General features: G+C 40.3%; 1 protein-coding gene across 1 annotated transcript in view; it reads right to left on the bottom strand.

The window, feature by feature from the left end:
* The window catches only part of uchl5 (ubiquitin carboxyl-terminal hydrolase L5), a 43,585-nt gene extending 24,011 nt beyond the window's left edge, over positions 1-19,574 (bottom strand). Inside the window, exons 1-6 of the mRNA XM_080195860.1 lie at positions 19,438-19,574; positions 15,282-15,345; positions 10,303-10,408; positions 6,863-6,988; positions 6,031-6,092; positions 5,813-5,943 (exon numbers count right to left, since the gene is read on the bottom strand). Coding sequence (XP_080051986.1) covers positions 5,813-5,943; positions 6,031-6,092; positions 6,863-6,988; positions 10,303-10,408; positions 15,282-15,345; positions 19,438-19,513 — 565 coding nt within the window. The 5' untranslated portion in view covers positions 19,514-19,574. The remainder of the gene's footprint in view (positions 1-5,812; positions 5,944-6,030; positions 6,093-6,862; positions 6,989-10,302; positions 10,409-15,281; positions 15,346-19,437) is intronic.
* Positions 19,575-24,236: the final 4,662 nt, after the last annotated feature.

Raw genomic sequence — 24,236 nt, 5'->3', positions numbered from 1 at the left:
CCTCAGTTCCCTCTCTGAACATCCTACTTATTACATTATATCTATGCCACCTGGTTATGGATCCTTCAACCAAGGAGTGTTGGGCCTTTTTATCCACTCTAGCTGGATTCAACATAATTTTATACACTTCAATTAGGTCTCCCCCCAAACCCTTTATTCAATAAAAAAAACAACCTCCAAATCCAATCTTTCCTCATAACTAAAATATTCCAGTCCAGTAACATCCTCATAAAACTCCTCTGTCCCCTCTTTAGTCCATTTAGACTCATTACAAAAGCCTCATTTGATTATAAGCATATGCTTCATAATATATGAATAGATAGTAAAAAGCTTTTGTGATTAGAAAACAATGGTCTGCAACTTCCTCAGAGCAGCAGTCAGCTTTAGATTGCCACTCCGTTCCCATTTGCCTAATCCTTCTACGCCTGTCACACCCAACCTTTCAACTCAGGCTAGGTGAGGAGTCCCTCGTAGATGGGGGAAATCCCATAAGGGGTCAGTTGGGATCTTTACAATAGTTACCCAGAAGTTAGAAAAGGTTTTAATTATTCTAACCTCTTCTGAGGAACTACTAAAATATCCTTGTTGGAACCATCCGAAGTTTGCAATTTAAATTGCATTTATGGATGGTTCACAGCAAGGGCAATTGCCTAAAGAAAATTTGTGCTTCTGGATAATTGCCATGCAAACCCGTACCTGTAAAGCTTAGAGAAGGATTCCCCGGTGCATCTTTGGGGTATCCTCATCTATCCAATACAGGGATGCTCAGAAGTTACCACTCAATGTACCTTCACCACTAATCACAATTGCCCATTACAAATTCATTATTGTGCAACTTTAATTTTTGGAATCAAACATTTGCATCCAAAATTGTCAAAGTTTTAAAAACAATCACAAACAAGAGCAAAATGTTGTTATTTGACAGGTGACTTCAAATAATTTAATGCTTGGTTAGGGATGAAGAAGTTCTCTCTTTTATCATACATTGGAATCTATTAAGAAATCATAATAATGGATGTCAGAAGTTGCAGCGAGACATAGATAGGGTGCAAGACTGGGCAGAGAAGTGGCAGATGGACTTCAACACGGATAAATGTGTAGTGGTCCTTTCTGGCAGGCCTAATGGGATGAAGGAGCATAATATCAAGGGTAGGACTCTTAGCAGTGTAGAGGGTCAGAAGGACCTTGGGGTCTGGGTCCATAGGATTCTTAAATCAGCCTCGCAGGTGGAGGATGTGGTCAAGAAGGCGTATGGTGTACTAGCCTTCATTAATCAAGGGATTGAGTTTAGGAGTCGGGAGATAATGCTGCAACTTTAAAAGACCCTTGTCAGACCCCACTTGCAGTATTGTGCGCAGTTCTGGTCGCCTCACTACAAGAAGGATGTGGAAGCTATTGAAAGGGTGCAGAGGAGATTTACAAGGATGTTGCCTGGATTGGGTGGCATGCCTTATGAGGATAGGTTGAGGGAGCTAGGTCTTTTCTCCCTGGAGAGACGAAGGGTGAGAGGTGACCTGATAGAGGTTTATAAGATGTTAGAGGTATAGATAGGGTGGATTCTCAGAGGCTATTTCCCAGGGCTGAAATGGTCGCTACGAGAGGACACAGGTTTAAGGTGCTGCGGAGTAGGTACAGAGGTGGTGTCAGGGGTAAGTTTTTCACTCGGAGGGTGGTGGGTGAGTGGAATCGGCTGCCGTCAGTGATGGTGGAGGTGAACTTGCTGGGATCTTTTAAGAGGCCTCTGGATGAGTACATGGGATTTAATGGGATTGAGGGTTATAGATAGAGCTGGTAGGTAGGGATATGATCAGTGCAACTTGTGGGCCGAAGGGCCTGTTTGTGCTGTAGTGTTCTATGTTCTAATGTACTTACAAAATTATAGTCAGATTGGATACTTTCAACATAGTTTACGAAAGGGAAATAGTGTTTGACAAATATATTAGTTTTTGAGGATGTAAATAGTAGGGTGGATAAAGGGAAACCAGAAGATGTCTTACACTTGGATTTCCACTAGGTAAGTTGTCACACAAGGTTAAGATGCAATATATCACTTTATGAAGTTGGGTTAATATATTAGCACGGATGGAAGAATAAAAAATTGACACAATAAGTAGAGCATTTTCAAATTGGTAGGCTCTGACTAGTAGAGTGCTGCAAGGATCAATGCTGGGGTCTCATCTATTTATATTTCATGCTAATGATTTAGAAGTGAAGACCAAGAATAAATACATTTCCATTTGCTATTGATGCAAAGCAAGGTAGGAATGCATGCAATGAGGAAGATACAAAGGGACTGCAAAGAGATATAGGCAGATTGAGTGAGGGGGCAACAGGCTGGCAGATGAATATAAAGTGTGAATTGTGAGGTTATCCCCTTTGAATAAATAGAAAGCACATAGAATGAGAGACAGCTACCCCATTACTTTCTCACCCCCCCAAGAAAAATTCCCCATAATACAGGGGTGTGTGCAGCAGACTACCTGTCAATTTGAACTTGTTTACAAACCAATTGACCCCAATATACACTGCCCATGCCATGCCAACAGTTGGCATGGGCAGGCAAGCGTAAGTGAGCAGCCCATTCATTCAAACATTTTTATAAGAATGGGAAAGGGATACTATCTGTCTTCAGGGTGGTGCCCTTTGTATTCCAACACCCCAGCCATATAGTATCCACCCTTCTTTCCTCCCCAGCTGCACTGCAAACTGCACACCCCAACACCCCTCCTTAAGATACCTGATCCCATCCAAAAGACTTGACTTACCCAAGTCTGGGGTCCATTGGGGAATTTATCATGGCCCTGTTTGCAGTTCTGGCTGCACCCACTACTGAACACTAGGAGCAGAAGTGCTACACTTGGCTTCTTGTTGCTGCCACAGTACATTGCTTCTTTTTTACTGTTAGTCAGTTTCTAGCTGATTTTGTAAGTCAGGAGTGGGGTAGGAATGCAAGTAGTGCACAACCTCTAAAATCCAGCCCAGAGCACTGTATGCAGTTTTGGTATCCATACTCCAGAAAGGATAGTCTTGCCTTGGAGAGGATACAGTGAAGTTCACTAGATTGGTTTCAGAGATAAGGCAGTTGTCCTATAAGGCTGAGTAAATTAGGCCTATACTTTCCAGAGTTTAGAAGAACGAAAGGTGATTTTGTTGAAACATACAAGATTCTGAAGAAGTTTGGGTGAGGTTGGTCCCCCTAGCTGGGAAATCTAGAACATGGGGGCACAGTCTCAGGATAAGGGGCCAATCAATTAAGACTGAATTCAGGAGGAATTTTTTCACTCAAAGGGATGCAAAACTTTGGAATTATGTGCCTCAGAGGATTGCAGATACTCCATCCTCTAATTTATTAAGGCTGAAACAGACAGATTTTTAGTCCCTCAGGAACTGAAAGGATATGGGGAACTGGCAGAAATGGGGAGATGAGGCAGAAGAGAAGTGACAATAGCATTGAATGGTGGGGGCAGGCTTGACGAATCAGGTGGTCTACTCTCGCTGCTATTTTTTACATTCTTAATGCTGTTGTTTTTCTGGAAGACTAGTAGCCTAGACCCAACCTGAAGAGATGCATCAATGCTTCCACAGCTTTAAACACACTAAATGACCATATGATACTTTTGGTGCTGCACATATATAGTAGCTGGTAAATCAATACTTAGGGATTGAAAGCACTTGTGAGTTGCAGAAAAGTATTGTGGAATTCTTCAGAAATGTTAGATGTTATAACTTTGCAAGGGGTTTGTTGTATTAAGCCCTATCAGAACAAAATATAATAATAAAATAATTATTTCATCCTTAGTCCTACTCATCATTAATTAATTAGCCCCAATAGTCTGCATTGCTGCCTTCTATTCACATTTGACTCTGTATCTATATCCATTTGGTGACTTTCAGCTCCCTACAATTTATGTTTACTTAGCATACACTCAGTTTCTTTTTCTTACATTATACATGAGTTATAACTGTAAAATTTAGTTGTTTCTTTTAAGCCACAAAATGCACAGTACATGGAGAGAGTCACCTAAAGAAGTCAATTGGAATTTTTGTTGTTAAGGAGCATCTGACTTTATTAGCAAATACCTGTAATACAGTGATAGATTCTGTTCTGCACTGCATGACTTTCTGGGATTTATACCAGCCCATAGTTTTGTCGGTTTGTTTGAAAAAAAAATTTTACATTATGACTACATAATCATAGATACTGTGAAAGGAACTGAGCAGTTATTTTCATGATCCGGCAAGCAAAAGCACAGGAAAAATATTGCAGGTCAGCAATTTTACTATCAATGCAGTGGACAATGAAATAATTGAATAACTGCAGAAAAAATATTATGGTGTGAAGTATCTTTTGTATCATTTCATGGAGAACAAGTGTTTATCAGGGAAATGAATTTACATCATCAAATTTGGTAAAATTATTCCTGTAAAAAGTTTAAATTTGCATCCAAAATTTATCTTTGCAATTGTTTTTCTAAGGTGGCAAAACAGGATGCCCTTTGTGACAATATGGGATACAATCTTCATTGCAATCATGGCACTAAGCAGAACAGACTTGTGAATATGTTGACAAGTGTTAGATCAGGCCAACTGTATCATACAAATTCTATTCCACAGAGTATCTTCTATACCCTGCATTATTTATTCTGATTCATTAACGCTCATCAGTAGCACCAACTGCAGTAAATGATATGCATCTATTCCACCCACTCAATCAAATTAGCATTTTTTAAAAATTATGTAAGCAAACTGTTTGATTAGAGGAAAAAAATAAGTTACCACTTGCTAAGAAATGACAGAAGACAAGTTCCATTCACTTTGCAAGGACCATCTCAACTATGCTGTGACTGAGGGGTGGACATAGAGGGAAGGAGGGTGGTGAAGAAAGAGGGTGATGCAAAAAAAAACAAGAAGCTCCACTATCTGTCACATGTTACCCTTGCACCAGAGATAGGCCAAGGGGAAGCTATCTGATTTGTTGATCTCAGTCAGGTTGTGGTCAAAACCAATACTGACTCAAATGTCCTTACCCTTGAAGTACAAACAAAAACAGGCAATACTCCCACAACAAATTGCTACCAAGTAGTTCTGCCGAAAAACATTAGTATGGACATCAGGTGACAACGGAATTGGGCTCAACTGTGATGTCCCTCCACTGATAGTCACTACCCACTTCAGAGACAAACACATAACCTAGGCTGACTGCAGTGCAATATTGCAGGAGTGCTGCATTGTTGGAGGCGGCGTCTTTCGGATGAGAGCTTAAATTGAGGACTGTATCTGCTCAGGTAGGTGGAAAAGATCTCATCACACTAGTTGTAGAACAGCTGATGCATTATCTCATGTTTTGGACAACATCTGTCCCTCAACCAACACCACTATCTTGTTACCCTCAGAACAGTGACTACACATCGTAATTAATTTACAAAAGAGTACTTTAGGTCATGAAAGCAATACAGAAAATCAGATGTTTTCTTTCTAAGCTCACACATGAAGAATGGCTAACAAGGTTTCACAGGGCTGCCGAATCATCTCCTATCAAACATCATCCTCTTCAGGTAGGAAGGAAGAAAAACGGAGAGTTAAATAAAATTAATTGATTGCTTTGGAAAGCTAAGTTGCCTTACAACAATAAACTTTTTCATGCATAAGAGAAAAAGATAACCTCTTGCATGAAGTTTTTATAACAAGTGGTTCTCTTTGTTCCAACAAAGCTAATTATCCCCAGTCCTGTTTAGTTTGAACTAAGCTAATGATATATAAAACAAGACAAAGATAGTAAACAACTCAAACTAAATATCAGAGTCATCATTACCCAAGTCAATCGGTCCTTCTCTTAATCCATCTAGCTCATATAATCTTCCATGGACGGGAAAGTAGCTGACAAAATGGAATGCATCTTCTTCTTTTCCTGCACTCTTGGCATCAAACTCAAACATTTGCTGCCTGGTAAAGGAAGTGGCAGTTTAGGTTAAGAGGAACTTTGGAAAAGCTGGAATGAAATTCAGGGAGGTGCTGTCAGCTTCCTCTTACCTGGCAAAGCCATTGTGAACTTGTCGGATGACTTCGGAGTTGCTCAATGCCAAGCCTTTCATCTGTTTTAATGATCAAAGACAATCAATACAAATAGTACTTTACTCTTACGTTATAAAATGTTAACGTTAAACATTTGTTTCATGTGACCTGGAATTAAATAGAGTGCTGTTTTGTACTGACATGTAGTCGGGTAGAATAGTAAGAAAAATGTCACATCAGGAATTCAAAACGAGGAATAGCATTTTAAAAATTGAGCAAAATAATGCTTATTTTTTGAATTTGTTTTAAAAGTATTCATTACATTTTCCTTTTGCTTTCTCTGTCACTCTCTCTTCAGTTCTACATGAACCACAGGGAGTTTCCCAAGTAAATGGGTCAGTAGAATCATTTCAAGGTTATGCCTGGATGTCAGGAGATGCAAAAGAATAGTCCAAGTGGCTGGCCAATTCATTTCATCCCCCCTTTCAGAGTAGGAAAAACATGCTCTGCAGTCATCCAGTGTCTCAACTAAGAAACAGAACTTGCGTGGGAACTTACATGCCATGGTTTTAAAATGCAGACATAACTTCCCAAAGATCTCTGAGAAACAACTACATCTTAAAACACAGACAAGCACAATTTGAAGATTAAAATGTCCCTGTTTGTTACATCAAAGCTAGTTATATATAAAACTGCACTATGCACTTTGCAAAGTTTCTCATCTAAAAGAAAAAAGGCTGCATTATTATCTGAAGCTTTGTAATATTTAACATCTACAGGAGAAATGTACCTGTTGTTTTGCTACATCAGTCTACATGCAAGGGAATTAGCACTGTTAGGTTATACTTACAGCAGCATCAAAGCTTTGTGAAAATTCTTTAAATTCTCCAAGAGTTTCCCCTAGTTCTATGTCTGGATGGACACAGTTCAGCAACACACTAATAATGGCTTGGGTGGCACAAGCGTTATTGATAACCTTAAGAAAAAATGTAATAATGGAAAAGTCAGACAATGAGAAGATACCTTGCGACATTTGCATCAGAATGATTTTTTTTAACCAAAAGACACAGTAAAAACACAAAAAAATTGTTTTCATATAGGCATAAATACAGTCCCTTGGGTTAGGAAGAGGATAAAAATATATCAGCCAGGGTGGCCCACTCTTGATTATCCAGTAACCTATAAAGTGCTCACAGCTCAGAAACAGGTCATTTGGTGCACCACTCTCTGCCAGGTGTTTATGCTCCACATGAGTCTCCCCCTTCTACTACATTTAAAGACATCAACATGTCCTTCTATAGATTTCTCCCTCCTGTGAATCATGTGTCCCCTGAAACATATTACTGCTATTCATCCCAACTCATAGTAGTGAGTGCCACTCTATGGGTAAAGAATATTCTTCTGAATTCCCTGTTGTATTATATTAGTGACCATCTTATATTTGTGGCCCATAGTTAGGTCTTGACCACAAGTGGAATCATTTTCTTCTATAGCCACCCGACTAAACCATCTTACTGGGAAGTACATATCTACAGAAAGTAAGGCTCAGCTATTATACGCCCATCGTCAAACAAACTGATGCCTTAGCTTTCATTCACATGAAGTAGTCCAATGCAGGCAAAATAAAACTACAAATACAGAAACGTTATCCGTCAAAACAAATGTAATTTCCATTCTACGATGTCAGGCATCCATCACAGATCAGAATTCATCTGACCTTATGCATCGGTGAAATGTAAAATCCTGCCTTACAAAATTGTTCAGTTTTAATTCACAACTTAAAAGCAAACATCAGCAGAAAATGTCAAAAGAAAAGATCCTGTGGAAATCTGGTTGCTCTGAATTAGTATTTCGATGACAAGACTGTACTTTTTTGCAATCTTAACCCAATCGCACGCAGCCTGTGTCATGATACTAGATGTCAAGTGTACTAAAATCTGTATGGTACCCAGAAAAAACTGACATCATCCAAAGGCATTACCTTAAATTACTGACATATACAGAAAAGAAAATTATATGTATATAAAGACAAGCCTTCATTCTATACAAAGAGAAAATTATGAATATTGTTAATATTTTCAAAACAAAAAGCAACAATGCAATGTGGGAGAGAAGGGCTCAGATCCAATATCCCATCACTCAGAGTACCTGGTCTCATTCTATTGCAGGGGATACCACAGCAAAGATTTGGTATGTTCCCACAGAAGATACAACTGGAGGTAAAATTAGAGATCAATCTCCAAGCAAACGCCCATGTGGAAATCCTACATATTCATCTAAAATGGGATTGGTGGACAATTAGTAATTAATTGCCTACCAAGAAAATAAATCAAAACAAATTATATTTTATTTACAGTTCTTAAGTGAACCCGTAACCAAGTAACTGATATGTAGTTTTCATAGACAAATGCACAGGATTTCAGAATATGGCAGAAATCCCACAAACCAATTAAGTATAAATAAACTATTATACGACCACAAACTAGTAGAAATCTTTGAAAGCCACAAAGGTGAACTGTCCATCTTTATGCAGACATCAGCTTTGCCAATCTCTATTCCCATTATTCTCCAAGGAAGCAGGAAGTCTACCGTTTCCTGCCTGAATGTACGCACTCCGCAACATCTAAAGGTACTCGTTTGTTCACATAGGTCTGGGAATAAACAAAGTTTTCTGTCAAACACTCACCTGGATGTGACGATTACACTGCTTCAGCCCTCAGCATCAAGTCACATCACATTTGCTAATGACGGACACCTCAAAATGAAGGACACGGATTCGGAGCTCTGGCATCACCAGGCATTGTTGAGAAATTGCCAAATAACAAGGTATATGTTTTTTTTCTCCCTTCAACTCAAGCACTGGGGACATACAATGAAAATGACAACCTTAGCTTCATTCATGGGACTTTCTGACTTCTTCAGTAAGGGTTTCACAAGCTGGCAATGTAATAAGCCTCCATACTATGAAATGAAGCAGGACAAGGGGATGTTCAGGGATTGTATATATTCAATCTTTACTTCATTTCTATGTCTGTGTGAACATGTGATACCTTTAGCTGTTGCTAAGTGCATTTGTATGCAGCTTATAAAACAGACTTTTCAGATCCTACACGAACTCCCCAGACAACGATTGTAATAGGTGCTTTTTTTGACAAATAGTGCACAGGTTAGCATTATGCGATTAGTGGGATTCATAAAATCAGTGTAGATGAAAGGTATTTGGCCCACTGAATCTGCACCAACAACAATCCCACCCAGGCCCTTTCCCCATAACCCTACGTATTTATGTTACTAATCCCCCTGACATTAAGGGGCAATTTAGCATAGCTAACCAACCTAACCCGCACATCTTTGGAGTGTGGGAGGAAACCCACGCAGACAGGGGGAAACTTGCAAACTCCACACGGAGGCAGGAATTGAACCCGGGTCCCTGGCGCTGTGAGACAGCAGTGCTAACCACTGTGCCGCCATTAATCATGCAGCTGAAGCATCATAGATGGCCAACATCTTCCATATGGACAATCAGCATTTCTGGCTTTCATTTTCACTGATGATCAGAAGACTACAGAGACGGAAATCTACTACCATGGATATTCACCAATCCTCAGTGGAAAACATATTTTCCATTGAAATGCCTGTATTTCATGCCTGGTTCCAGTAGGCTTGCTGGCCTACACCAGCTCCCAACTAATTATGACTTTGATTTTAAAATTCTCATCTTTGTTATCAAATCCCACCACATCCTTATCTCTTCCTCTCTATTTCTGTAGCCATCTCCAGCCCTCCATAATATTTCCACTTCTCCAATTCTGGCCCATTAAGCATTCAGATTCATACGTGCTTTCAATCACAGATGCCCTAGAATTTCCTCTGCTTCTCTTTTCTCCTTTAAAATGGACTTTAAAACCTACTTCTTTGACCAAGCTTTCTAGCATCCTAATACCTCAAGTGACTCCGTGCCAAACATTGTTCGATAACTCTCCAATAAAGCGCTGTAAGGCTTTATGTTACAATACAGGCAAAATGAAAGCTGTCCTTGCTATTGAGAGGACATGAGCTGGGCTCATGTTCATTCAGATTATTTTTACAAAGTTAAGCCCGCTTATCACTGGGAGCAGTGAGTTCAATCCAATCACAAGCTTTATTGTGTGGATTAGTTTTCTTTTCAGTCTTGACAAGTTTTCCCCAAATCACGTGATACTCCTTTATTCCCAGTATTTGAAAATGTCTTTGCAAAAAATAACTTCTAGCAATGAATTTCAGCTAAGTTGTAATTGTTTCCAAGCTTACCTGTTTAGCAAAGAAGATCTTCTCAAGTCTTGAATCTTGAACAATGGACCCTGCTGGTTCTTCTCCTGGCTGCCACTTGAATAAGAAGATTAGGCCATGAACTGGTCTAGAAAGAAAGAGGACTACTGAAGCTACCACACACTAATTTTGTTGACCTTCATTTCATGAACCATCATTAGATACACCAATAAAAAAAATGCACCTGTCTGTCTTTGTTAGAACACTGTTGTGAACACTTGGATCATCCTCCTTGACTATTTGTGAGTTCTCTACTAGATTGACCAACCAAATGGAATGCATGTTATACCTAGGATGTAACTGTTTGAGGATTTCATGATTTCTGAAAAAAAGCAAGCTTGTTTTACTAGTAGAAGCATGTTTGAAGAATTTGAGAGAATGCCAGGCCTGAGCAGCAGGATATATAATTTCAATCTCTGTAACTCTTTGAGCACCGTGAAAGCAATGCAAACTACTACTTTGCGTAAAACTTTGAGAATCTGAATACACTTCTATCCCATCATCTTAAATGTTGAATCATGACAAGCTGTGGGCTTTTAATTATTTAAGTTCTAAACTGTTATAACACTTCATTTTTAAGCACCATTTGGCAACACTTAATATTTCCCATGCACAAGCATTTGTGGAAACTATTTTTGCCATAAGATTATTGCGGATTGAGTTCAAATGTTTGGAACTTTCTAACGTTTTATATTAAAAAAATCCAGCTATCAAAATATTAAACTGCTCCAAAAATGGCTATTCTGGGTCTTAAACACTGTCTATACTCTTACAGATTTTTTTCCTCAACACACAGTGCTGAGGAATTGGACAACCTGAAACATTTATTTTTAACAATTGATAATAAAGACAGCACTAATCAGTAAAGAGCATATCATGACTCCCTGCATCATTGTAGCATCCAATTGAAGGCGACAACTCTAAGGTGCATTTTATAAGTTTAATTTTCAGTACCTGATTAGGAATGTGAGAAGCCAACTGTTTTATTTGTAATTTTTGTAGCATTTTCCACGACGTATTTGGACTAATATTTTCTCCCGGGATCCCACTGAGGTTTTAGAATTGATTTATGCTAGGGCATATTACAACATGCTGCGTACATTCACAGCTCATAACCAGCTAACCTTGGCAGAGACCACTAACTCATGGACAGGGCGTGATCAGAGGTCAGAACCAATTACCTATGGCCACTTCTGCAAATAATTAACCAACCAATGTAAATGGGCATTCTCTGGAGTAATGTATAATAATGACTGCGTAAGAGAGAACAAAGGAAGGAGGGGACTGTTAAGAACATGTAAGACAGAGAACAAACTCCTAATAAAACTCGTGTGCTTGTACCAGACCACGAGTTGTTAGTGAATTCTTGAATCTAACAGGAACTTTGATGAGTTCTGAGACTGAAGTCCTCCACTGGTTGAGCTTCTTCATTAGGGAATTAGAAGTGTAAACTCTGGGAATGGAACAAAGTCAAGTCCAGGAATTCCAGCATGTAATAGCCAACTTACTAAGGACATTTAGCGATTTTCTCCCCCCTCCCCCAACTTCATTTTACTGAAGTTATAAATTTACAGGCTGGTTTTAACTTTTGACAGTGGAAGAAAGCATGATCTCATCTCAACGTAACTTCCATGTATTTCCTGGTAAGGGGTGCAATGCCTTCCACCCCCAACACACATGCTCACAAAAGCTGATAATGCAGCAAAAGGCCAGAAATCAAACTTGAAGCTTTTCTATCACAGTGACTCATCAGTTGCTATATTTACCCAATGAACTAACAGGGCCTATCTTTCTCTCTTTTTTCATTCATGGGATGTGGACCTTACTGGCAAAGCTAATATCTGTTGCCCATTGATAATTGCCCTTGAACAGAGTGGTTTGCTACGCCTTTTCACAGAGCAGTTAAAAGTCAGCCAGATTGGGAGTAATGTATGGACCAGACAGGTAAGGACAGCTACGACAATTAATATTCATCACGGTCATCATTACTGAGATAAACTTAATATTCCAGCTTTACTTCAATGAATTCAAATTTCACTAGCTGCCAAGGTGGGATTTGAACCCATGTCCTTAGAGCATTTGCCTTGGTCTCTAGATCACTAGTTCAGTGATATTTCCACTTAGCCACCATTTATGAACTAGAATAGCAATCTGTCAATTTAATATGCATATTAAAATTTCACCATAACTCCAACTATTTCAGGCTTCTTTGCAAAAATACTGTAGATTAAAAGACAGAAAACTGGAAAAATATATTTTTTAAAAATTCCCAGCTTTTTAAATAATAAATGAATATTTATTTGTTGCAGATTTGTTGAAACCTTGTTATAACACTGATTATGTAACTTCATCAAATATTTCACACATTAAATCATGGAATACAACTTTCTGGTTTAAAATCAATTTAATATTTAGAACAGTATTGCATTTACATCAGGATAAAAGCAAATTATTGAGGGTGCTGGAATCTAAAACAAAAACAGAAAATGCTGTAAAGTCTCAGCAGGTCTGACAGTATCTGTGAAGAGAATATAGAGCTAACATTTTGAGTCTGTATGACTCTTTGTCAGACTCACTCCGTTAGTTACATGCGTCAGGTTGTCCTTTGACACTCTGCTTACCTTTGTTCTGCCATTTACACATTCTGCTCTCTTAATGGCCGTTTTCAGCACTCTTCTTAGTCATCCGGACTCATACTGTTAGCTCAATCCTCAGCTCTGATGAAGAGTCATCCAGGCTCGAAACGTTGGCTCTGTTCGCTCTCCACACATGTTGTCAGACCTGCTGAAATATTCCAGCATTTTCTGTTTTTGTTGCATTTATATCAGGCTGGACTATATTCAGATTTTATTCCCAGATGGCGAAATGCAAATTAGAGACTGGAAACCGTTTTATTTATATGACTTGTCACCAAAATATCAGAATGTTTAAGGGTTAGAATTTATAAATCAAATGCTCGTGGAACACTAGAAAATTAAGAACTTAGTGCTTAGTCCAAAAATAACTTGATTATTTTTGGTTTGCTCATGCCAAAAACATAATTAATCTTGAAATTTTCTACACATATTTCTCATTCTGCAGTGGAATGTTCAGGAGAAGGAACTTTTTTTTAAGGCATCATAAAGGTCCAAATTTACAAATAGCAGATGTGCTCATGTATCCATATCACCAACCAAAATAGCAAAGTTCAAACTTTTTATGTCTACTACTGTTATCTGAATATCAAGATCTGATGACTACATTAGAATAATTCAAGGGCACTTTATCTAGTTAATAATAGACACCTAATATTATGCAGTGGCTTTATTCAATTATATAATCTCATGGTATATGCCATGCCATTGATGCACAGTGAAATTAAGTGGTTTATGAGTACAACATTAATGCTCCAACTTCGATAAATAAGAAAACTTTTTTGACACGGTCCAAATAGTGTTAGTATTCACTATAATAAAGGAAGTTAAAAATCCCCTTATAGGGCATGAACTTCATGTCCACTAACCTTGCTTCCTATTCCTTTGACTTTGATCACATTAATTCTGAACACTGAAATTCACTATTAGAGATGATTCTGCTATGTAAACAGCTGCCTGCAACAATGCAAAAACAGACACTACCACCACGTATTGTGTAGCATCTCCTGCTCTCCTCACCTAACTCTTGAATCTTAATTAATTACACGCTGTTTTAGACCTTTCCCAACATAAATTTATATTATATTTCTGTTTGACTCTTTTTTAAAAAAGATTCTATTGCATGTTTATCCGATTTTCACATCTCTGTACACGCCTCCACTTGTTTGCTAGCACTGACTGCATTCAAGAATTTATGTACTCCCAAAGCTGCATAACTACAGCCACACATATTAATTTTGACCCTGTCTGCTTTCCTGGACTCAATACCCTTCCCTCATGTTGTGCTGCTTCATCAGTCTCAGAAACTGATTCTGCTGTTAACAGCTTTGCTGCTCTGCTTGGACACTGGAAACCGAGCCATCCCCTTCACATTCAATATAAATTGGTTACTACTACTACCCCTCAAAAATAGCCAGAACACACATCAAGAACTGCATCAACAATTTCTGCTGTGCAATAGACTCTCACTTGTTAAGAGGTTTTGACAGTTGCAAAATTAAAATTGCAGAGGTCAAATTTGGCACAACAAACAAAAGACCAGCCACAGGTTTGGTTATAACATCATTAACTACTTAACTAGAATCCACTACTTCTCAGAGACTCTGCAACAAACATTCAAAAAACAGCAAAGCACTCTAAGTAGGAACACTGTTTTCCCCAGACATTGATCACCAACCACCAAAGGCAGCATGGTGGCAGGACAGTTAGAACTGCGTTCTGTGTTCCAAAGAGAATAATGTTGGATTCTGTTTTTCTATGCAGCTGAAATTCTTCATCCACTCTAGCTCAATCTCCTTTCCATTCTTTACAAGGCTTAACATCCTTCCTAAGATTGGCACAATATTCCAGCTCCAATTACCAAGTACCTCATTAAAGTTTAGCATAGTTTCCAAGCTTATGTAGTCAATTTCCCTGAGTAAAGTCAAGAATCCCTTTTCTTTTAAGTCAGTTTGCTTAACTTGTTCTGCCATCTTCACAAAGATTTGTGCACATACACTACCAGGCCATTCTGTTCCTGCACTCCATTAAAACTGTACATTTAGTATTTATTGTCTCCCTTCATTCTCTCTATCAAAACACATTGCTTTACCCTTCTCTGCGCGAAACTGTATCTGCCATGTGTCTGCCAATTTCCCATCTGTCACGTCCTCACGAAACCAATGCTATGCTCCTTGCTGTTTACCATGAATACTGACCTTCTCTTAACCCAATGTGTTGATTACTTTCTTGTATGTCGGGTAAAAAAAAGAGCTAAAACATTAGCAAGTTTTTCAACTTAATACTGCCATTTTATAGGCTGCACTTTACTGAGAACTGGTTACTTACTTTAACTTATCAAAGTGTTCTGGTTCTAGGCTCCATATTTCTTCCACCTGAACACCTTTGCACCCTGAAAGAAAAGCATTATAGTTAAATGCTGGTACACTTTAAGAATACTCTGAGGTTTGTTTTATGTATTCCATACTATTTGCTTCATGTTCCTTATGAAAATAATTGGCAGGAAAATTCCAACTAATCTATCAAAACTGTTCCATATTTATGATGCCTGGACATACTTGCCCTCGATGCAAGCTTTACCAGACAGGGTCCTGAGATAAAGGGATTGGCCCGTGGGGACAGAATAAGTAAGTTTGGCCTATATAGTCTAGAGTACAGAAGAAGGAGGTGATCTAACTAAACACACAAAAAATTGGAAGGCCTTAGCATGGTAGATGATGAAAAAAATGCTTCCCCAGGCTGGGAATGCAAAAACATGGGGTCACTGTTCCAGAATAAACAGCTAATCATTTAGCATTGAGATAAGGAGAAACATCTTCACTCAAAAGGTTGTAAATCTTTTGAAACTTATACCTCAGAAGCTGTTGACACTCAGTTGTTAGGTATGTACACATTGTGGTTCAATAGATTTTTGGGTGCTACAGGATTATCAGGTTAATCTGGGAAGGTGGGGTTGGGCACATAATCTGCCAGGATGATGCTGAATGACATACTAATCAGCTATTAGGAATCAGCTATTCCTGCTCCGACTTCTTAATTTTTCTACTATGAACTTTTAATCACCTGCATTCAATGGCACCTGGACCCTTGTCTCCTTCAACCATTTTCAGTAAACAATCAGTATATTCTGTGTTTGTCCTGCCCACTGCATTTATCTAGATTAAATGGCCACTGCGTGCCCATTTGAGACAGTACAAGAAAAAGAGAATGTAAGAGTTTAAGAAATGCTGCATTTTAAGTCTGGTAACCAAATCAGTGTAATTGGTTTTGTAATACTAGAAGTGTTAATGCTGTGAAATTCACTGCCTTCACTGAAAATAATTTCTATCAGCCCCTCAGTAAACTCACTAGTTTATCAGACTACCTTTCAGAAGACAGGAGAAACACACATGACAACATTTGAAAAATGACATCCACTTCAAAACAAAAGGTATTTGTCCTCCTGGTTATGATAACATATGGATAAATATTAGGGAGAAAATAAAAAATGGCAATCACAGGAAACTGGATTCTTTGAGAGAGTCAAATAACATTAGAAACTTCGTCAGGATCAATGTAGATCCAAAATTTGTACCAGATATTAATTCACAGTAACACAGCAATTGGCTTTCACCAATATCATTGTCAACCAGGTGCTAGGTTGGCCCAGAGATCACTTGCCTTCACACTTGTACAGAGATGTACTTATCTTCATTTAGCCCTTTTTCACAATAACAGAGTTCCTCCACTTCTTATTGTTATATAATGAAGCAATAAGGACATCAAAACAAAAGTACACATTGCTTTGATGGTGTTGATGGTGAAGCAGTAATGGTGATGCCAAGTTGACACTTCATGAGTGTTGCTCCTGCTATTCCTCACTGAACCAGGATTGGTCCCCTAACTTGATAGTAATGGTAGAGTGAGGGATTTGCCAGGCCATGAGGTTACAAATAGTGATTGAATACAACTCTATTGCTGCTGCCTGCTGCTCATGGTTTTGTGCTGCTATATTAATCCTGAATCTATCCTGTTTAGCATATTGATAGTACCAAGTGTCAAACAGCATTATGAAGGCTGTCGTTCACGCGAAGACTAGACGTTGTCTCCAAAAGGATTGTTTTTTGATTATTAAGAACATAAGAACATAAGAAATAGGAGCAGGAGTAGGCCATCTGGCCCTTCGAGCCTGCCCCGCCATTCAATAAGATCATGGCTGATCTGTCGTGGCTCAGTTCCACTTTCCCGCCCTCTCCCCATAACCCTTAATCCCCTCTCTTATCAAAAACCCATCAACCCGCTTCTTAAAAATATTTAGCGAGGCAGCCTCCACCACTTCAACGGGCAGAGAATTCCAGATATTCACCACCCTTTGAGTGAAGAAGTTCCTCCTCAACTCCGTTCTAAACCGCCCCCCCTTTATCCTGAGGCTGTGCCCCCTAGTCCTACTGTCTTTTTTGAGCGGGAAGAGTCTCTCCACCTCTATCCTATCCATCCCATTCATCATCTTATACGTCTCAATGAGATCTCCCCTCATTCTTCTAAACTCTAACGAGTACAAGCCTAGTTTATTCAGCCTCTCCTCATAGCTCAACCCCCTCAACTCCGGTATCAGCCTAGTAAACCTCCTCTGCACTCCCTCCAAGGCCAAAATATCCTTGCGCAGGTGCGGCGCCCAAAACTGCACACAGTACTCCAGCTGCGGCCTCACCAATGCCCTATACAGCTGCAGCAAGACCTCCCTACTTTTATATTCAATCCCCCTCGCTATGAAGGCCAGCATCCCATTCGCCTTCCTGACCACCTGCTGCACCTGCAAGCTGGGTTTTTGCGACTCATGCACAAGGACCCCGAGGTCCCTCTGCACCGTCGCCTGCTGCAGTTTTTCGCCACGTAAGTAATAGTCCTTCCTACCATTCTTCCTACCAAAGTGGACCACCTCACACTTGCCAACATTAAATTCCATTTGCCATTTCCTGGCCCATTCGCCCAGCCTATCTAGATCCTTCTGCAGACTCTCCACACCCTCCGCACAATTTGCCTTCCCCCCAATCTTGGTGTCATCAGCAAATTTCGACACCCTACACTCGGTTCCCTCCTCCAGATCATCTATATAAATGGTAAATAGCTGAGGCCCCAGCACCGACCCCTGGGGCACCCCACTAGTCACCAACCGCCAATCCGAATAGCACCCATTGATCCCCACTCTCTACCTCCTATTTGACAACCAATCCTCTATCCACGCTAACACCCTACCCCCAACTCCATGTCCTCTGACCTTCTGCAGTAACCTCTTGTGAGGTACCTTATCAAACGCCTTCTGAAAATCCAGAAAGACCACATCCACCGGCTCTCCTCTATCCACCGCCCTAGACACATCCTCATAGAACTCCATACACGGTCATAGGCAAATACACCTGCAACAGGTAGATTAGAGAAAGCAAAACCAAGTCGGCTTTCCTTCTTATTGGCTCTCTCACTACCAACTCTTGATCTTCTGTTACATACAATAAAAAGATAATTTGTCTCCACACCAATCACTGCACTGAAGCACCAAGACAGTTCATCAGGATAAGACACTAAAAATAGTACATCACTTGTTTAAAGATGCTGCCTTAATGATAAATCAATTGGCTACTTAATACTGCCAATGAAATGTTTCAGTCAGTCAATTCATCTGGGTGGCAATTACAGTTGTTTGCACTTTTGTTCAAAATAAACAAAATATATCAAACTTTCTCTTACTGTGGCCTTGAAGTTGCAATATAAGATCAATATTTATAACATTCAAATCATGTTACATTGCATAAAATGTCTATCTTCAAAGCTAACAATATAGAAAAAAAAGATTTGGCTTACCATGACGCGTCCCAATGCTAGCAACAACTACAATGAAGGCCAAACAAATGACAACGAAAAGAAACAAATTACCCAGGAGGAAAGATAAAATCAGGGTGCTGCTTCTGTCACTAGATTTCACGCTCAAAAGATTTTTTAAAAATCATTTTTTAAAGTTGCAAAGTCAATGCATAGAGTGGACAGGATAAGCCCTTCATCCATCTCCTTGCCTGCTCCAAAAAACAATTCAAATTCAAAGCAATGCATGGTCCCCACAAGAGAAACCTACAAGATTCAAGCTGACAAGAAAAGGCATTACACCTGATCCTGGGCTTGATCTTACCCAAAAGACTGAAGCGATTTAATGCTCAAGTGATGGTCACTTTTCTTTTGACAGGTTGCAACAGCAACCAGCACGCGTTGACCAACAGCCAGTATCAAAGTCAGCAGCAGCTCCTCACTCAACCTGGCTGCAGCCAGCAACATCAACAGCTCTTCACCCAGCCTGGCTACAAGTCAGAAGGCCAAAGGCAGCAGCTGCTCTTCAGTCAGCCTGGCTACTGCCGGTCCCAGGCTTAAGGGCTGCAGCCAGCAGGCCAAAGGCAGCAGCAGCTCCATCCTTACCAGCGAAAACACGCGAAGAGAGGCGGAAAGTTTTTGATCGTACCGAAACCCTTGATCAGCTCTGTGAAAACTCCGGGATCACTCTCCATCAGGCACCATTCCCCAGCGCTGCCCGCCATTTCTGCAGCAGCGTGCTCCTCCAATTGGCACTGGTGTCGACTCCGGGAGTGCAGGAGGACCACGCACCCTTCCCGGCAGACCCCACGATTCCACCCAGCCAAACACGCAGGCGCGCTGTTTCCCGGGCAACCGGTAGCCACTGGTGCCGGGGGAGGGCGGGGAGGGGGGCGTTGCAGGATTGATCTAATCCTATAACTGTCAACACACTAGGAGTGAATTAAAGAATAATCTCTGGACAATGCTACGAGCCACCCAAGAAATAATGGGGGAATATAACAAAGAATGTATTTAACTGCCTTTAAGCACCATCATTAATTCCTTATTAAAATATTGGAGATGGAAAGATAGAGAGGATCTTTCGAAACGCAACATTTCTAGGTGATAAATATATTCAATATTGAGTTGCTATAAGTACTCCTAACAATGTTGTTGCAGGCTTGTTTGAATTTTGAGATAATTGATCAATCATGCTGCCACGCAAAACGTGGATTAAGTAAATCATCAAAAATTAATTTTTTGTCAACCAATCATAATTGTAACATGAAGAACTTCCCAGAGTAACGAATCTATCCAATGAAAACATCTCTTAATGCTTCTGTTTCCAAATTTGTGAACGTGATTCTGATTTTTGCGTGCTTATACTGTAAAGTATCTTGATAGTATTTCCTACTGTCGGTCCCAGACTTCCCACAATCGTGCTGGATCTATAGGTGGAGTTGAATTTTGTGATCAAACATAGTTCTGTTATTTGAGTCTAAGTTCTGATATTGAGAGACCTCACATTCTGAATTCTTGTGAGCTTTTTGGAAGTCTAGATATGTCATGCACAGCTATTAAAATGTATTCTGAGTTTGGTCAAGCAAAATGGAGTTCTTCTGTGGGTGAAGGGGTGGTTATGTTGTTCCTTGCAGGTTTCTAGCCTGTCAGAACCATCCCAATACTCAATTATTCCTTCTGTTACATTTCATACACCGCCACCACTGGAAGAACCTTGGTGTAGTATGTTTGAAAAATGCTATTATTGAATTAAATGCGGATCTCACGGAGTTAAATTCACATGAAGATTGATCTGATAGCCATAGATTAGAATTCAAATGAGGAAGTCTGGACCACCTGAAAACAATGAAAGATAGTTTTACATTCTGGAAATGCTCAAACTCATAGCTGCTTTGATAATCATATCAATTTCAACTCAGCAAATGTTATTGTCAAGTTGAAGTTGGTGGACTTTTTTGGGGATGGGAAAATAGTCACTTTGGACTAAAAGATATTGCTTTATAAAAAAAAACCTTCTTGAGACTGTTGAGATTATGCCCTAGCTTACAAGACAGAATGTGAGATACCGGCTTTGAACTGGGGTAAACACAGTAAGAAGTCTTACAACTCTGCCGCAGCAACCTCTGCGAGATGTGCCGGATCATCGACATGGATGCCATCATCTCATGTGAGAACACGACCCACCAGGGGCACAGTACATACACTTGCAACTCGGCCAACGTTGTCAAAACCTGATACGCTGCAGGAAAAAATGTCCTGAGGCATGGTACATTGGGGAGACCATGTAGACGCTATGACAACGGATGAATGAACACTGCTCGACAATCACCAGGCAAGAGTGTTCTCTTCCTGTTGGTGAACACTTCAGCTGTCACAGGCATTCAGCTTCTGATCTTTGAGTAAGCATTCTCCAAAGTGGCCTTCATGACAGCGCAGAGTCGCTGAGCAGAGTCTGATAGCCAAGTTCCGCACATATGAGGATGGCCTCAACCGTCATCTTGGGTTCATGTCACACTATCTGTAAACCCCCACAACTTGCCTGGGCTTGCAAAATCTCACTAACTGTCCTGGCTGGAGACAATACACATCTCTTTAACCTGTGCTTAACCCTCTCTCCACTCACATTGTCTGTACCTTTAAGACTTGATTACCTGTAAAGACTCGCATTCCAACCATTATTTTGTAAATTGAGTTTGTGTCTTTATATGTCCTGTTTGTGAATAGAACTCCCACTCTCCTGATGAAGGGGCAACCCTCCGAAAGCTCGTGGTGTTTACTACCAAATAAACCTGTTAAACTTTAACCTGGTGTTGTGAGACTTCTTACTGTGTTTACAAGACAGAATTCAAAGCATCTACTCTTTTTATACAAAATGGCCTTCATATGTGGGTAATGTGATCTGTCCGCTGTTTTATATCGTTACTGAAGTTAAACTTTATGGAACAAGGCAAATTTGATAATAACCATTTTTCTGCATTTTCACCTAATTAACCTATGGAAACAGAGGATAGACTAGTAGAAGAAGCCAACATTGGAAGGCAGGACCAGCAAAGATAGGCCAGCATCACACCAGAATAGCATCTAAGGATGAAGATAAAAGGTTCCGTCAGCAATGTTGAGAGCAGTTGTTTCTGGCAAATCATACATAAGCTAAGTCTGTAAATTTGAAGGTTTGGCCACTTTCCACAAGAGAGAAAAGAAGTATATGCACGAAGACAACATGACATGATAGAACATAGAATTACAGACTTGCTACATTCAGAAGGAGGTCATTTGGCCCATCGAACCTGCACTTACAATAATCCCACCAAGCCCTATCCCCATAGCCCCACATATTTACCCTGCTAGACCCCTGACACAAGGGGCAATTTAGCATGGCCAATCCACCTAACCTGCATATCTTTGGACTGTAAGAAGAAACTGGAGCATCTGGAGGAAATCCATGCAGACATGGGGGAACACACAAACTCGCTCATCTCTACTTCTTGCAGGCTCACAATCACATATACATACCACCATCGTAGGTGCCAATGTCCAGTCAATTTTGATTCACTCAACATGAAATCAAGAAGCAGATGATTGTATTGGACAAAATGGAGGCTAAACATGGACCAGCCGAGACAACATTCCGATAGTAGTGATAAAGATCTCTGCATCTGTCATAGCTAGCGCTCCAGCCTAGCTAATCCAGTGCGAGAATGACACAACCATCTACCCAGCAATGTTGAAAATTAATAGATGTTCTTATTCTTAGAAAGCAAAACAAGTCTAATCATGGTTGGATAGATCTACCTCAGAGCATGAAAAGCAAGAGTTAATGTTACAGAGAGTTGAAAATATTAAGGCAGTATTTAGCTGAATATGGCATAGAGCAACGCTAGAAAAATGGAGGCAAATGACAGATCGTGTGAAGGCCCATTGGTGGTTGGGAATATACTTGATACCCAGAAAGATGGTCATGGTTATCGGGGACAATTATCACCAAAGAAAAAGTGGCACATGCGGCCTTTTAGGGACATGGCTAACATAATAAGGTAAAGGGTTCAATTAAAATAAGGTGCTTAAAATAAAATTAACCTTAACAAACTAAATATCAATATTACTGTTGGAGTCAAGAAGACATTTCACTCAGCTGATCAGTTGCAACGTTTCAAGTTTATAAGTGGATGTCACCATGATCCCCTAGAAGACTGGAGCACAGGCAACATTGCAGGAGAAAGGTAGCCAGGCAGAAAAAACCCTCCTCCATGGACCAAGCTCATTCTGAACGTGTAGATTACAGTTTCAGTTGAGCCATTACGCAGCCGGGGTACTGCTAAGGATGTGAAAAATAAAAATGTTGCCCTGTTTTAAAATCCAGAACTTGGAGAAAAATATATATTTTCACTAGAACAAAACCAAGGTTTTGAGTCAGGATGAATTTCTCCAGCATTTTCTGTTTTTGTTTCAGGTTCCAGCATCTGTAGTATTTTGCCTTTATTTTCGCCAGATGCCCTGCCTGAGAGGGGTGATGTCGGGGGCTGGGGAGAGGAATATCAAGTCTTTTTGAATGGACAAGTCAAATGCGGGCCTTTTGGCCTCTTTCACTGCATTGATCCTGTGCCCACTAGGAGATGTGTAGAGTAGCACGATGGTTAGCACTGCTGCCGCGTAGTGCCAGGAATCGGGTTCGATTCCTGGCTTGGGTCACCATCTGTGTGCAGTCTGCATATTCTCCCCATGTCCGCATAGTTTCCTCCAGGTGCTCTGGTTTCCTCGCAGATTCGGAAAGATTTGATTTGATTTATTATTGTCACATGTATTAACATACAGTGAAAAGTATTGTTTCTTGCACACGATGCAGACAAAGCATACTGTTCATAGAGAAGGAAACGAGAGAGTGCAGAATGTAGTGGTACAGTCATATTAGGGTGTAGAGCAAGATCAACTTAGTGCAAGGCAAGTCTATTAAAAAGTCTGACAGCAGCAGGGAAGAAGCTGTTCTTGAGTCCGTTGGTATCTTTTTGTATCTTTTTCCTGAAGGAAGAAGGTGGAAGAGGGAATGGCCAGGGTGTCCTTAATTATGCTGGGTGCTTTGCCAAGGCAGCGGGACATGTTTGTTAGGTGCATTGGCCATGCTAAATTCTCTCTCACTGTATCCAAATAAGGGCCCGAGTGTGGTGACTGGAGGAGGGGGGTATTTTCACAGCAACTTCATTGCAGTGTTAATGTAAGCCTACTTGTGACACCAATAAATAAACTTTATATGTGTGTGTGTGTCTGTATGTTGTGGGGGGCGGAACGAAGAGCAAGGAGCTGAGTTTGGGAGGGTGATGCCCCCGGCCGTTCCTACTGTGGCCGCAGGTGGCGCTGCAGGATCTCCCTATTCCCGAGAGCTGATTGGACGGCGGTGACGTCAGCGCGGGTTGGAGGCCCGGATGTTGCTGTGGTAACGGGCGGCGGTGG

Source organism: Carcharhinus amblyrhynchos, chromosome 9, assembly GCF_965287045.1.
Source record: "Carcharhinus amblyrhynchos chromosome 9, sCarAmb.v2.hapA, whole genome shotgun sequence".
Classification (NCBI taxonomy): Eukaryota; Metazoa; Chordata; class Chondrichthyes; order Carcharhiniformes; family Carcharhinidae; genus Carcharhinus; species Carcharhinus amblyrhynchos.
The sequence above is the reverse complement of the archived record's forward strand: the minus strand, read 5'-3'. Positions and strand labels throughout refer to the sequence as shown.